Consider the following 14,145-nt stretch of genomic DNA (forward strand, 5'->3'; position numbering starts at 1 on the left):
AGTTGGGTTAGTCCATATTTGACCCAAAGTTGGGTTGAAACAACCCAGCATTTTTTAGAGTGTAATATTATCAAAAGTAACGTTATCAAAAGTATTTTGCCTAGCTACAGTGTCATGTTGGCACATGTCTATAAACCCTCTGGTGTCAACAGCTGTATTCTGCGTTACTCAAACTCATTTGCAGCAGTTCCCTTTGTGTTTCTTGTGTGCAATTCATTTGAGGGGCAGAATTACTCTCCTGATGTTAGTCTGGAGCCGACAGGTGTTTGCTGGGACCTCGTTAGCACCATTAGCATGATGAAGTTTCGCCTCCATGTGTAAAATAAACAGATTACAACACAAACAGGCAAGCAGCCCACTCTCGAGGCACTGCACACACTCCTTCAGACTTCCCATTGCACAGTTTTGTCATTAAGGCAATTAGTGTCAGCAGACACCACGCTAACGACACCTCACTGAGGCACTTCCTCTAATCTGCTTCCACAACCTTAGACGAAATGACACAGGCAGCAGAAAATGCAAAATCTCAAGCGTTTAACCTCATTTCAGACCTCAATTCTTAAGAGAGCAGTTTCTATGAGTGAACATGATAGAATTGTAGTCACGTTTTTTGTAGGTTTTGCATTAATAATGAACAGTCTGGCTATCAACAATGTGAAAAGAATACGTCAAATTTAGATGATTTATGAATAATTAATGCTATTTCTCTCTCCTTTAGAAAACCATCACTGGAGACAAATGTCTTAATCAAAAGGCTACATTAATATTTACTGTAGTCTCTTCCGGTAGACATGCTAATTAATGTGGAATCCAAACTTAATTTTAACAAAGAAGGCCAGGAATGCTATAAATGCTTGCACAACTGCATGTTGTGGCCTAGAGATATGACCATAAATTCTGAACAGGAATAATATTTATATTAGCCTATTAACACGATACCACTTTTGCAGAAACATGTCCCCCTGAAAGTAATTAATTCGTTTGAAAGGCAATCAAATATCAGTGATTACTGGAAATATGCACAATCCAGGCTTTGCATTGTTAAAGTAATTGGAGTAATTTATGTTCTCCTTGTCCTTGAATAAGAAAGTCCTCTTTTTTCTTTCTTAGGGCCTGTTTGTCTTTTCTTGGTGTATGCACAGGATTGTCTTCCCTTCAATTAATAATTCATTTTTTTAAATCCATTATTAAAATGTATTCATGATTTATAGCTATCAGCTCTTCAATATGCATTAAATAAATGGAGAAAGATGCAGGATATGAAAATATAGTCAGGCTCTGTATGGTGGTCGTATTTCTCAAATAAGACATTAATGTCGCTATGTACAGTCAGCACTACTCATGCACACTCATTAATGACTTAATACGCCTTTAATATGGGATTTTTTTATTATGCTGCAATGAAAGTAATAAATTTATCTTAATAATAACTGTAGGTGGAATCACTTGTGCCTACTATGTTGGGTAATGCTTTGGCTCACTGAGTGTGTCATCTTGTGTTTTCCAGGCTTTCTAAACATTCAATCCTGGCCAGAAAACATGACTGATCTGAGTGTCTTCTCCAGTCTGGCAACCATCGGAGGCAGGTCTCTCTACAGGTAAGATCCAAGGCTCACTCTATGTTGCCAGCTCCAGAAACAATCACCTTCCTTCTCCTACTTCCGCAGGTTTAATACTGCCTTCAGGTGCACCTGGGAAACTCAGTCAGGCATTCATTATTACATGTCATGCATTCAATTCAGAAACATAGCATGGAAGTAACCTAAACAAAACAAAATAATTATATTGTGAACAATAAACCCAAATATCTACATCTGAATTCAAAATAATGAGAATTATTCATTTCTATCACTTGTTTACACATGGTATGAAAAGTAAATGTTTGTAAACTATGAAACATGATCGGTTCAGTTTACACTTGTTGTCCTTCTGCGGTTCCGTAATCAAACCTTTAAAATATTTTTAAAAAGCCTTTGAAAATTGAAATACAACATGTAAAATTAAAATAACTTGCAAAATCCATTGTAAATCACTATACACTGAAAAAAATGTTTTCATTCATCCAATTAAAAAAAATGAGGGTAATGATTCACATCTGTATTTTTTAACTTGAGCCTATGAAAAATAAATAACTTGCCCTTATTTTTTTAATTGGATGAATGAAACATTTTTCAGTGTAGATTGTTTTCTACTCACTGAAATCTATATATTATACATCAGTGTTTTGCTGTATTTACTCATTTGCATCATTCTTTTAGTGAATTGGGCTAAAACAGCGCAGACAGCATGTGCAAATAAACAGCGTAATTCATTCTTAGTGAATCCCCTCTTTTGTGTTTTCTAAAGAGGCCAAGGCTTTATTGCCAAGAGTTCAAAGAGTACGAATGAAAAGCTGTATTCACACAGTGCAACACCCATTTGCTTAGCGTTAAAGAGTCAGGAAAGACAGAAGAGAGTGGGAGCGCAGATCCGCCAGCCTGTTTTAACATTATTGGGGTCATTTGCTGAAAGCTGTACCATTGTACTAATTACCGTCTGTCACATGATGTGCTCTGTGTCTGATGTGTCCGGCACGAAACACAGAGAGAAAAACAGAAGAGAAGTCTCTGGGAGGCAGATCAACGAGATGAGAGCGATGTCAGTGTCTAAGTGCACCTGCACATTCTGCCGCTGCTCTCTGACTCTCTGCTGACGGCCGTCTCAAAGCCCCTTTGATGTGCTCTTCAGCACGCCTGCCTGTGATTAAAAACACCATTGTGATTATGCCTCGGCATTAACCGATCTCATCACATCTGAAGTGGGAGATCCTCAGCGATGCTAGATGGGGGACGCAAGCTAAACATTTGCTTTAGAAATGGAACAGCATCTCTCATACTGACAAGTCACTCGTGCCTTTTGTTCATGAAGCCATCATTGTAGATTTCTTTGTGTCAGATCTCATTCTTTTGTTTCATTCTTATTCATTCTGATCTTTTTTGTCCATTGGGTCTCAAAGTCTTCAGGCTAAATAAAGTTTGGTCTTCTTTGTTGTTTTGGATGTTAAAATTATGGCTGTCAATTTATTGTGTTAATTTAGATTGATTCATTATTTAAAAACTAAAGTTTTTTTTATAAAATACATAAAATATAATGTAATATAATTTTTATTGTTTATGTTAATAGTTTTGCAACATTTGTTTGTTTATTTAGATTGATTGATTGGTTGGTTGGTTGGTTGGTTGATCGATCGATCGATTGATTGATTGATTGATTTAATTTATCATGCATCTAATCCAACATTTAATTTGCTAATTCCAAAACACCATTTTAGATTCAAGCCAATCAGATTCAAGCATTCAATGGTGCCATAGTGTGTGTGTGTGTATATATATATATATATATATATATATACCTTTTTTGTTAATATACATCATTAAATATTCATAAATAGTAAACATAAAGGATTGTGCAATTTTCATAGCAAAAATTATAAATGTGATTCAATTGATTAAATATTATTTATTTGTGTGTGTAAAATTGTGTGTGTATTCAATTATGACATTTCATAATTAAATGAACCCCTCTTTAGAAAAATGGGTAATCTCTCCTGTTTTTCTCTTGTGTTCAGTGGCATCTCTCTTCTGGTGCTAAAGCAGCAGTGGATTTCCTCACTGAAGCTGCAGTCTCTCAGTGAGATCAGTGCTGGAAACGTGTACGTCACCAACAACAGTCAACTCTGCTACTACAACACCGTCAACTGGACACGACTCTTCCGCACCAACACCCAGAAGGCCCTGATCCGCAACAACCGCGACCCCAAGGAATGCAGTGAGTCCATCGCTCTGTTTTACTACAGTTCCATTTGGCTTTGAGATAAATTAGCCAAAGCCAAGATATTTGACTTGAGGTCTGGTCAAGTAATGTCTACTAAGAGTGGTGTCTTACATCAAATTTTAAAAAGAAGATGTGTTAAGGCTAAGATTGTGTTCAGGCTCCCAGCTGCTGTTTGTCCTGGTTCACCCGAACCACAGAGAGAGTTCACGACGTCTCACGCAGAGCTCGCTGACTTTGAGGCAGTAAACTCAGTCACTTTGTAAGGTGCTGGTGCAGCTCCCTCATACCTGTCGTTCTGCCTGGGTCAGTGCACCTCACTGCGCCTAGCGGGGGCCATGAGGGCCCCAGGTTCCTCTGCAGATGGAGGGGGTCAGGAGGTGTCAGATGATCAGAGTCTCACTCTGCTGTGAAAAACGATGCAACTCCCCTACCACGTACTCCCTTTTTACCCTTCAAAATCACCCCGAGATCCAGAACACAAAGTCCTTTGAGTTATTTTTTGAAGACTTGAAGTGTGGAACAATGTTACCGTAAACCTGAAAAATACCCCAAATGCCTCAGGTTTATGCGTGGACTGCCAATCTAATTACCCATTCTCTACAAATGTTAAGTTGCTCCATAAACGATCACAGGGAATTCATTGCAGGGAGACCCTGCAACAATTTCTGACATTTCAGATATTTATTTTTTTTTTTTCAGGAGAAGCTGTAATCACCACGGGGAATTTACTTTGACCTCTGTCTTTAAGAACTCTCTCTTTTCTCGCTGCTGAGTGATGTTTATGACTATCTAAAAAGCTGTTTTTGCCCTTCTTTTCCATTGCGCAGGATGTTGTGATGCAACAGCAATCATTAATGTCTCGTGGCAACCGTAGCCTTTTGTAGGGCTTAGCAATCCCCGTGGCTCTTACCTATCTCCCTGGAAACCAACCCAGCACTGCTTTTGATGTCAACGCAACCCAAATTGTGTGTTTTCAACCAGGTTAAAACTTTGAAGTTGGCATCTTTTTGATCCATCTGCCACAAACGTACAGCTGAAAGGGCTTCCTACTTCTCTGTGTCGCTCCTCATGCGGTTGGATACCTGCCCTAAGCACCAAGTTGGTTCTTGAACTGGTACATGTTGTTCCCTGAGAAATGCTGGGCTTTTTGTATAGTGCTCTCTGGAGTGCTTTTACATGTCATTGCTCATTCATTCACTGATTTTTGCAAATAAATGTAAGCATAGAAAATAATTCCTCCCAAGTGTTCAGCAGTGCTTACAGTAAAATAGAACTCTCCTTAGGGAATCAGTCCTCAAAAATGCATTATTTCCTAATTGAAAGCATTTTTTTTTTCCTTACTTATTATATTAGCAGCATAACTATTTGAGTGAAAAGTTGAATTTAAAAATGTACATAAATGTCAAATCTAAAGAAATAATCTAAAGTTTAGTCTTCTTTGTTGTTCTGGATTATTAATTTGATTATTAAAAAAAAATGTAAAGTATCAAATTTAAAACAAAATATATGTATGCATGTATATATATATATATATATATGCAAACCAATAAATGAAAAAAATTAACTATTAATTATATTATATAATAAGTCAGGAAAGAACAAGAAGAACACAAGTTTTTGCCGTAAAATCCAGCATGATTTGAGGTGTTCCTAAGAGCATTCTGAGCTTCAATGGTAGCAAGAACATTTGACTTTTTGTTCACATGCTCACAAGTTTGCTTACATTTGACCCTCTGTATGCTCTTTGGTGATGAAATTCTCATAGTTTCAGAAGTTGAAGAGGACGTCTGTGAGACATGCTGAGGTTGTGTCAGCAGTATTTTAAAACTCTCCCAGCTGCTGCACAATCCAGTGCCTCGGTGGGTGGGCGCCTGGACCATTCTGTCCTCATTTCAAATTGAAATACAGCGGTTCATATACAGCCAGCTTCTTACAAGCATAATAAATCCATAACCGGACAAGTAGCATTTTTCACAGATGGCGTGTACATTGTGTTCAATCACGGTTTTGCAAAGGATCTTTTCTTTCTATCAACTGGATGTTTCCCAGGGGTGAACTGACAGCAACATTCTGAGACAAATGTGCAGTAGATTGAAATGCAGCTATGGACAGAAATTAGTTTTTCATTGTGACACCTTGGAACAGGTGATGTTTTGTTAGAAAAATAGTAAATTAGAGCAATCACTCACAATTGCACAATTTGCACAGCATAATTTAAAATATATTGGTATATAATCTATTGCTGTACATATGTAAATACATAAAAATATGTCAAATACATTTAAAATTATAAAAAAAAACAATTATATCAATAATTATTAAAGTCTATTAAAAAATATTACAATTTAATTTGAATTTATTTTTAATTTATTTTAGAATATTTTAAAATGTAATTTCTGAATTTTCAACAGCCATTATTACTCCAGTCTTTAGTATCACATGATTCTTCAGAAATCATTCTAATATGTTGATTTGGTTTAATATTTTTGTGGAAACACAGTGATACATTTTCTTTAAGGATTTTTTTGATAAATAAAAAAGTTTCAAAGAACAGCATATATTTGAAACAGAAACCCTTTGTAACATTATATATAGTACATTATATATACGTATATACATTATATATATTTGCCATTTTTGACAGATGCAAGATGTTAGGAAACTGAGAAAGTTAGTTATTTACTGGCATAAATGCTCCTGCATTAATGATCATATTTTTTGCAGTTTTGGATCATATGGTATGTGACCCGCTGTGCTCTGATGCTGGCTGCTGGGGTCCGGGGCCCGACCAGTGCCTGTCCTGTCGGTTCTTCAGCAGGGGACGTACCTGTGTCGAATCCTGCAACCTGCACGAAGGGTAAGTTGTTAAATGCCACACTCCCACAGTTATTTAATATTAAACAAATTATTTGTGCAAGAGTTTTACTACATGCATCTACAAATTTCAAGTATTACAGGTGCACCCAAGCTATGTTGTAAAATCATTTGAATACACTTCATGACATTGTTTATTAATGTTCACTTGTAGAATATGTGTATTCCTATGATTGAACTATAGCTAGCTGCTTTCTCCAGGGATTTCACCCAGATTCATGTCTCCATCCTCTAGATAAACAATAACAAAACAGTAGAGCAGCACGTCCCCTGGCTTTGGAGAGCAGGTTGCAATGATGAAACGTAAGCTCGGTTGAGCTGGCAAACAAATAACAGTGTTTGGGTGAGCTAGATGAGCTGGGTACATCTCCTACCTCATATGACGTCTACACCAAATGCAGCAGTGTGTGGAGCACCGTGACAGAATGAAGAACTGAGTAAAGCCTTGGTTTAGTTTTCACAAAAGCACAAAGATTTAGAGGAGATAAACAGACACACACACACACACACATATATAACTGTTTCCTCGACTATGGGCACTTTTGACCCTGTGGACTTTTAGAAAATAAACTCGTAAAACAGACTTTTCAAACTCACTAGTCTACTAGAAGACACATTTATCATAATGTCATCATTTCTTTGGCAAAAAAAAAAGTTTCCACACAATAAGTGGTTTTATAACATAATTCTTCATGAAATTAATGTATGCTTTTATGATATTTATAATGTTTAAACAATTTAATAGTATTGTATGGTGGATTTTCATAGCGTATGCTTGATAGACCGGTTCTGTGACAAATATTAAATGATATAATCTAAACTTTAAAGGTATAGTTCACCCAAAAAATTTAATTTCTGTTATCATTTACCTACCTTTATGTCATTCACTTACTTTCTTCTGTGAAACACTAAAAAAGTGTTTCAAAAAATGTCTTATTGCTTTTTGTCCATACACTGAAAGACAATGGGGTCCAGTGTTGTTTTGAACCCCATTGACTTTCATTGTATAGACAAAAACAGTTCTATATCTTCTTTTTGAAGAAAAGAAAGTCAGACAGGTTTGGAACGACATGAGAGTGAATAAATGACAGAATTTGAACTTTAAATTGTGAGCTATCCCTTTAAAGGCATTTTTAAAAAGTAGGAAAAATATGCAGTAGAGTAAGTTTAACCTTACTTTAACAAAAAACTATTTAATAAAAGCACAAATGCTGTAGATATACAGTGTTTGACTAATCTCATATGAAAGTAGAGTGGGTGGATTTGTAAAGTGTGCCAAAGCACTCTAGAAAGCATATTTTGGAAGTCTGTATTTTCTTGTTGTCCTTTCTTGTTTCATGTGCAGCCAGTAATATATTGACTGTTTATTTATTTATGTATTGTCTTTGTGTTATTTCATGGTACCCAGTGTCTTTATCTTATCATAAATAAGATAAAGAAATTTACCCAAACCTGGGAAAAACTAATCATTTTGTTTTCCGAGGCGCTGTAGATTCAGAAAGTTGTGTGGTGTGCTGATGTTCCTGCCCGGCTGCTTAACTAGCTTAACCAGCAAGGCTTCCATCTTTACCAGAAAATCAACAGTACCAAACCAGCATGAAAATTATTTTTGGTAGCGATTGTTTGTCTAATTCCTCAAAAAATGGTTTGGCATTGATAAGCTCTTTCTGTTGGTTTAGGGAATTGGAATAAGTAAACACTAAAGGTGTTGATCAGTGCAGTGAAGAAGGTAATTTACAGATTGGTTTTGAGTTCCCTCTTTATTTGTTGTGTGCTTGCATACTGCTCCAAGGGAAAGACGAATATCAGCTTTTGATTGATTTGACTGAGCGAAGCAGTGAAATTTATTTTCTCCTTTGCCCAGAGCTAAAACAAGACAATAAACAAACGACATCCATTTTCACCTTCTAAAACAACAGCATCTGCCCATTTAAAAAGGAAGCTCGTCCTTTGTGTGTTTTAACTAGGAAAAACATGGATGGGTGCCTGTTGTTTTAAATGTGTGCCATATCCATGTTGGTTGAAAGTGAATCAGCACCAGGGATCGTGCACCACGCGATCGTCCCACATGATTCTTTTGCCTTGCAGACTGACCGGCTCTAAGCCCAAGCTGCTCACCAGGCCCTATGTGGTCGAGAAGCGGGAGGCGGGTTTGGAGAGGTACGGCACGGCCCCAGACGCTTCACTGTCTCGCACTGTCACGTCTGCCTACTCACCCGTCCCACACGCGTCACCCAGTGCTCCAATATCTGTGCTGTTTATGTGTGTGTGTGTGTGTGTGTGTGTGTGTGTGTGTGTATATCTGTTTTTGCAGGGTGATCTCAGAGTCTGTGTTTTCTCTGTCTCTCCACTGGTTGTCGACCTCTGCGGTCACACTCACTGTTCACACAAGATGATTCACTCTGTATTTGGGAACAAACAACCAAAAAAAATTAAGAGACCTACTGTGGTGTGTTTGAGCTATATCTGAAAGTTTTTAAAGATGATTATGACAGTTTTTGTTGTGCGGCCTGCGCAGCTGGTCTCAGGTATTGGATCACAAGTGGCTAGGTCTAAATACAGGTAAATAAATTCTAGCTGGCTTTGTGATCCAATCACACAAATGCATTGCATTTGAAGTGAAAATGGCCCTGTGAAATTGCTAGAGCGCAGTTTTCAGTGTCAGATGATATTAGGGAGGTCATTATGATTCTAGAGTTTGGGATCAGTCAATTTTTATACTTTTATACTGAAATGTAAACTTTTATTCAGCAAGGATGCATTAAATTGATCAAAAGTGACATTTAGAATGTTACAAAGGATTTCTATTTCAAAATAAATGCTGTTCTTTTCAACTTTCTATTCATCAAAGAATCTTGAAAATATATATATCTCCATTTCAACAAAAATATTAAGCAGCACAAGTGTTTTCAACAATGACATAAGAAATTGAACATCAAATTAGCATATTAGCATGATTTCTGAAGAATCATGTAACAAGACTGGAGTAATAATGACTGCTAAAAATTCAGCTTTACCATCCCAGGAATAAATTTTATTTTAAAATGTATTAAAAGAAAAGAGTTATTTTGTATATTATTGTAATAATTCTTCACAGTGTTACTATTTTACTGTATTTTAAAATGCAGCATTGGTGAGCATAAACGATTTTAAAGATATAAAAAAATATATATACATATATCATTCTGACCCCAAACTTGTGACCGGTAGTGTATCTTTTGTATTTAGCTTGTGAATCACACTTCTGCTGTTGTTTATGAATCTACAAAATTCAGCCAGTCATGTTAATATTTTTCTTTATAGTAGTATTAATACATTTCATGTTGGATTTTTGAGAGAACACCGAGTGAACCAGGAAACATGTGGTGGAGACCAAACATGCAAACACCACAGAGCCTGTGAAGTTAACGTTTACATAAAGGGAAAAAGAAAAGTCCTTTAATGATAAGAGGGTCTTCAACAAGCTTTCCTCACAGTCTATTTAAAATGTGCTGTGCCTTTTAGATAAAGAATAATTAAATGTCACTTATTGTAGCACTCATTGAGGTAACACGTCAATAGCAATAAAAAAAATCGCCTTTGCTATACATATTTTTCTCTCTCGCTAAGCCACCATCCTCCACTTGTCACACCAATGGATGTCAGCTTCTAAAATGTCACTACAGTCTTCAGAGGAGTGATGGGACTGGGCAGCGACTGTGTTTGCCCGTATTGAACCATTTTGTGATCATTTGTTTCAGAGGTCCCTGGCTGATTTCCTCAGTGTGGTGCTTTGAGGTGTCCCTGAATGTGCTTGATGAATTGTCACCTCGATAGGTGGTGAAGGCTGACTGTTTGCTTTTGGTCAATAGTAACTGTGTTTGCCAGCTGTGGCAGCCATCTGAGAAGTGCTGTAAACACCCGGCGGATGTGTTAGATTCCACTGTTGCCTCCCTACGGCCTTGCAGTGCCTCGGGCGCTGAATTCCCTTCGGCTGCGCTTTCACAATCTACCAGTCTGTTTTGTGTGATGGCTCTTCTTTACTGCCTGTGATTCAGACATTCCTCATTCAAGTCCTGAATTCTGAAGTGTATTTAATGACCGACAATATCTGGTCTGAAAATGGAAAAGTTGTCTTGACTTTAAAAGGCTAGTGATTAAATAGTCTAGAATAGGTCCTTGGGTAGGAATTCCTGGAAGAACTTTGAAAATTGACATGCTGTTTTTTTTCCATCTGAACCTTGAGTGTTCTGAAGTGGTAATTATATGTCATTGTAGCGTGTTATGTTACCTCATGTTTGTCTTTGTTCCCTTTCTCTTTCTGTTTTATAGGGATGTGCGCGAGTTCGCAAACGGTTCAGTGTGTCTGGAGTGCGATGCGCAGTGTGAGGTGGCGGATGACGACGGTCTTACCTGCACTGGGCCTGTGAGTTCAGTCTCATTTGTGCTCTAAAACAATAAGCCTATTTTATCGGTTTTTAAAAACAACAACACTAACATAACTGTACCAAGAAATGAAGACTTTTATTCAAGGTGTGTGTGTGTGTGTGTGTGTGTGTGTGTGTGTGTATATCTGTTTTTGCAGGGTGATCTCAGAGTCTGTGTTTTCTCTGTCTCTCCACTGGTTGTCGACCTCTGCGGTCACACTCACTGTTCACACAAGATGATTCACTCTGTATTTGGGAACAAACAACCAAAAAAAATTAAGAGACCTACTGTGGTGTGTTTGAGCTATATCTGAAAGTTTTTAAAGATGATTATGACAGTTTTTGTTGTGCGGCCTGCGCAGCTGGTCTCAGGTATTGGATCACAAGTGGCTAGGTCTAAATACAGGTAAATAAATTCTAGCTGGCTTTGTGATCCAATCACACAAATGCATTGCATTTGAAGTGAAAATGGCCCTGTGAAATTGCTAGAGCGCAGTTTTCAGTGTCAGATGATATTAGGGAGGTCATTATGATTCTAGAGTTTGGGATCAGTCAATTTTTATACTTTTATACTGAAATGTAAACTTTTATTCAGCAAGGATGCATTAAATTGATCAAAAGTGACATTTAGAATGTTACAAAGGATTTCTATTTCAAAATAAATGCTGTTCTTTTCAACTTTCTATTCATCAAAGAATCTTGAAAATATATATATCTCCATTTCAACAAAAATATTAAGCAGCACAAGTGTTTTCAACAATGACATAAGAAATTGAACATCAAATTAGCATATTAGCATGATTTCTGAAGAATCATGTAACAAGACTGGAGTAATAATGACTGCTAAAAATTCAGCTTTACCATCCCAGGAATAAATTTTATTTTAAAATGTATTAAAAGAAAAGAGTTATTTTGTATATTATTGTAATAATTCTTCACAGTGTTACTATTTTACTGTATTTTAAAATGCAGCATTGGTGAGCATAAACGATTTTAAAGATATAAAAAAATATATATACATATATCATTCTGACCCCAAACTTGTGACCGGTAGTGTATCTTTTGTATTTAGCTTGTGAATCACACTTCTGCTGTTGTTTATGAATCTACAAAATTCAGCCAGTCATGTTAATATTTTTCTTTATAGTAGTATTAATACATTTCATGTTGGATTTTTGAGAGAACACCGAGTGAACCAGGAAACATGTGGTGGAGACCAAACATGCAAACACCACAGAGCCTGTGAAGTTAACGTTTACATAAAGGGAAAAAGAAAAGTCCTTTAATGATAAGAGGGTCTTCAACAAGCTTTCCTCACAGTCTATTTAAAATGTGCTGTGCCTTTTAGATAAAGAATAATTAAATGTCACTTATTGTAGCACTCATTGAGGTAACACGTCAATAGCAATAAAAAAAATCGCCTTTGCTATACATATTTTTCTCTCTCGCTAAGCCACCATCCTCCACTTGTCACACCAATGGATGTCAGCTTCTAAAATGTCACTACAGTCTTCAGAGGAGTGATGGGACTGGGCAGCGACTGTGTTTGCCCGTATTGAACCATTTTGTGATCATTTGTTTCAGAGGTCCCTGGCTGATTTCCTCAGTGTGGTGCTTTGAGGTGTCCCTGAATGTGCTTGATGAATTGTCACCTCGATAGGTGGTGAAGGCTGACTGTTTGCTTTTGGTCAATAGTAACTGTGTTTGCCAGCTGTGGCAGCCATCTGAGAAGTGCTGTAAACACCCGGCGGATGTGTTAGATTCCACTGTTGCCTCCCTACGGCCTTGCAGTGCCTCGGGCGCTGAATTCCCTTCGGCTGCGCTTTCACAATCTACCAGTCTGTTTTGTGTGATGGCTCTTCTTTACTGCCTGTGATTCAGACATTCCTCATTCAAGTCCTGAATTCTGAAGTGTATTTAATGACCGACAATATCTGGTCTGAAAATGGAAAAGTTGTCTTGACTTTAAAAGGCTAGTGATTAAATAGTCTAGAATAGGTCCTTGGGTAGGAATTCCTGGAAGAACTTTGAAAATTGACATGCTGTTTTTTTTCCATCTGAACCTTGAGTGTTCTGAAGTGGTAATTATATGTCATTGTAGCGTGTTATGTTACCTCATGTTTGTCTTTGTTCCCTTTCTCTTTCTGTTTTATAGGGATGTGCGCGAGTTCGCAAACGGTTCAGTGTGTCTGGAGTGCGATGCGCAGTGTGAGGTGGCGGATGACGACGGTCTTACCTGCACTGGGCCTGTGAGTTCAGTCTCATTTGTGCTCTAAAACAATAAGCCTATTTTATCGGTTTTTAAAAACAACAACACTAACATAACTGTACCAAGAAATGAAGACTTTTATTCAAGGACACATTAAATTGATCAAAAGTCACAGTAAAGACATTTAATATTACAAAAGATTGCTTTCTATTACTCAAATATCCAGAAAAAAAAATCAGTTTCCACAAAAATATTGTTTAACACTGGTAGTAATAAGAGGTGTTTCTTAAGTACCAAATCAGTATATTAGAATGATTTCTGAAGAATAATGTGAAGAAATTGCTGCTGAAAATTCAGTTTTGTCATCACAGGAACAATTATTGGGAACCAATTTTAAACCTATACAGAAAACAGCTATTTTAAATTCTAATAATATTTAACATTATAACTGTTTTTACTGTATTTTTGATCAAATAAATGCAGCCTTAATAATAGTAAAAGCATATACAGTATATGCTATATTTATGAAGTTTACACTCAAGTGCGAGGTTGGTAAGAATATATACAGGTGCATCTCAATAAATTAGAATGTCGTGGAAAAGTTCATTAAACACAAAATGCAGTTTTTACATGATGATTTCATTTATTAAGGGAAAAAACCTGTCCAAACCTACCTGGCCCTACTTGAAAAATTAATTGTCCCCCCCTGTTAAATCATGAAAGAACTGTGATTAACCACATTATTTTAGAAAGCTGAGTTAAATTTTACTAGCCACACCCAGGCCTGATTACTGCCAGACCTGTTGAATCAAGAAATCACTTAAATAGAACCTGTCTGACAAA

The 14,145-nt window shown here is 36.8% G+C and overlaps 1 protein-coding gene across 1 annotated transcript in view; it reads left to right on the top strand.

Moving 5' to 3' along the window:
• Window positions 1–14,145, top strand: part of LOC107660610 (receptor tyrosine-protein kinase erbB-4-like) — a 391,742-nt gene that overhangs the window by 303,059 nt on the left and 74,538 nt on the right. Inside the window, exons 11-14 of the mRNA XM_016449970.1 lie at window positions 1,508–1,598; window positions 3,608–3,807; window positions 6,538–6,670; window positions 10,999–11,092. Coding sequence (XP_016305456.1) covers window positions 1,508–1,598; window positions 3,608–3,807; window positions 6,538–6,670; window positions 10,999–11,092 — 518 coding nt within the window. The remainder of the gene's footprint in view (window positions 1–1,507; window positions 1,599–3,607; window positions 3,808–6,537; window positions 6,671–10,998; window positions 11,093–14,145) is intronic.

This window comes from Sinocyclocheilus anshuiensis, unplaced genomic scaffold (genome assembly GCF_001515605.1).
Source record: "Sinocyclocheilus anshuiensis isolate Anshui unplaced genomic scaffold, SAMN03320099.WGS_v1.1 scaffold627, whole genome shotgun sequence".
NCBI classification, from domain to species: domain Eukaryota; kingdom Metazoa; phylum Chordata; class Actinopteri; order Cypriniformes; family Cyprinidae; genus Sinocyclocheilus; species Sinocyclocheilus anshuiensis.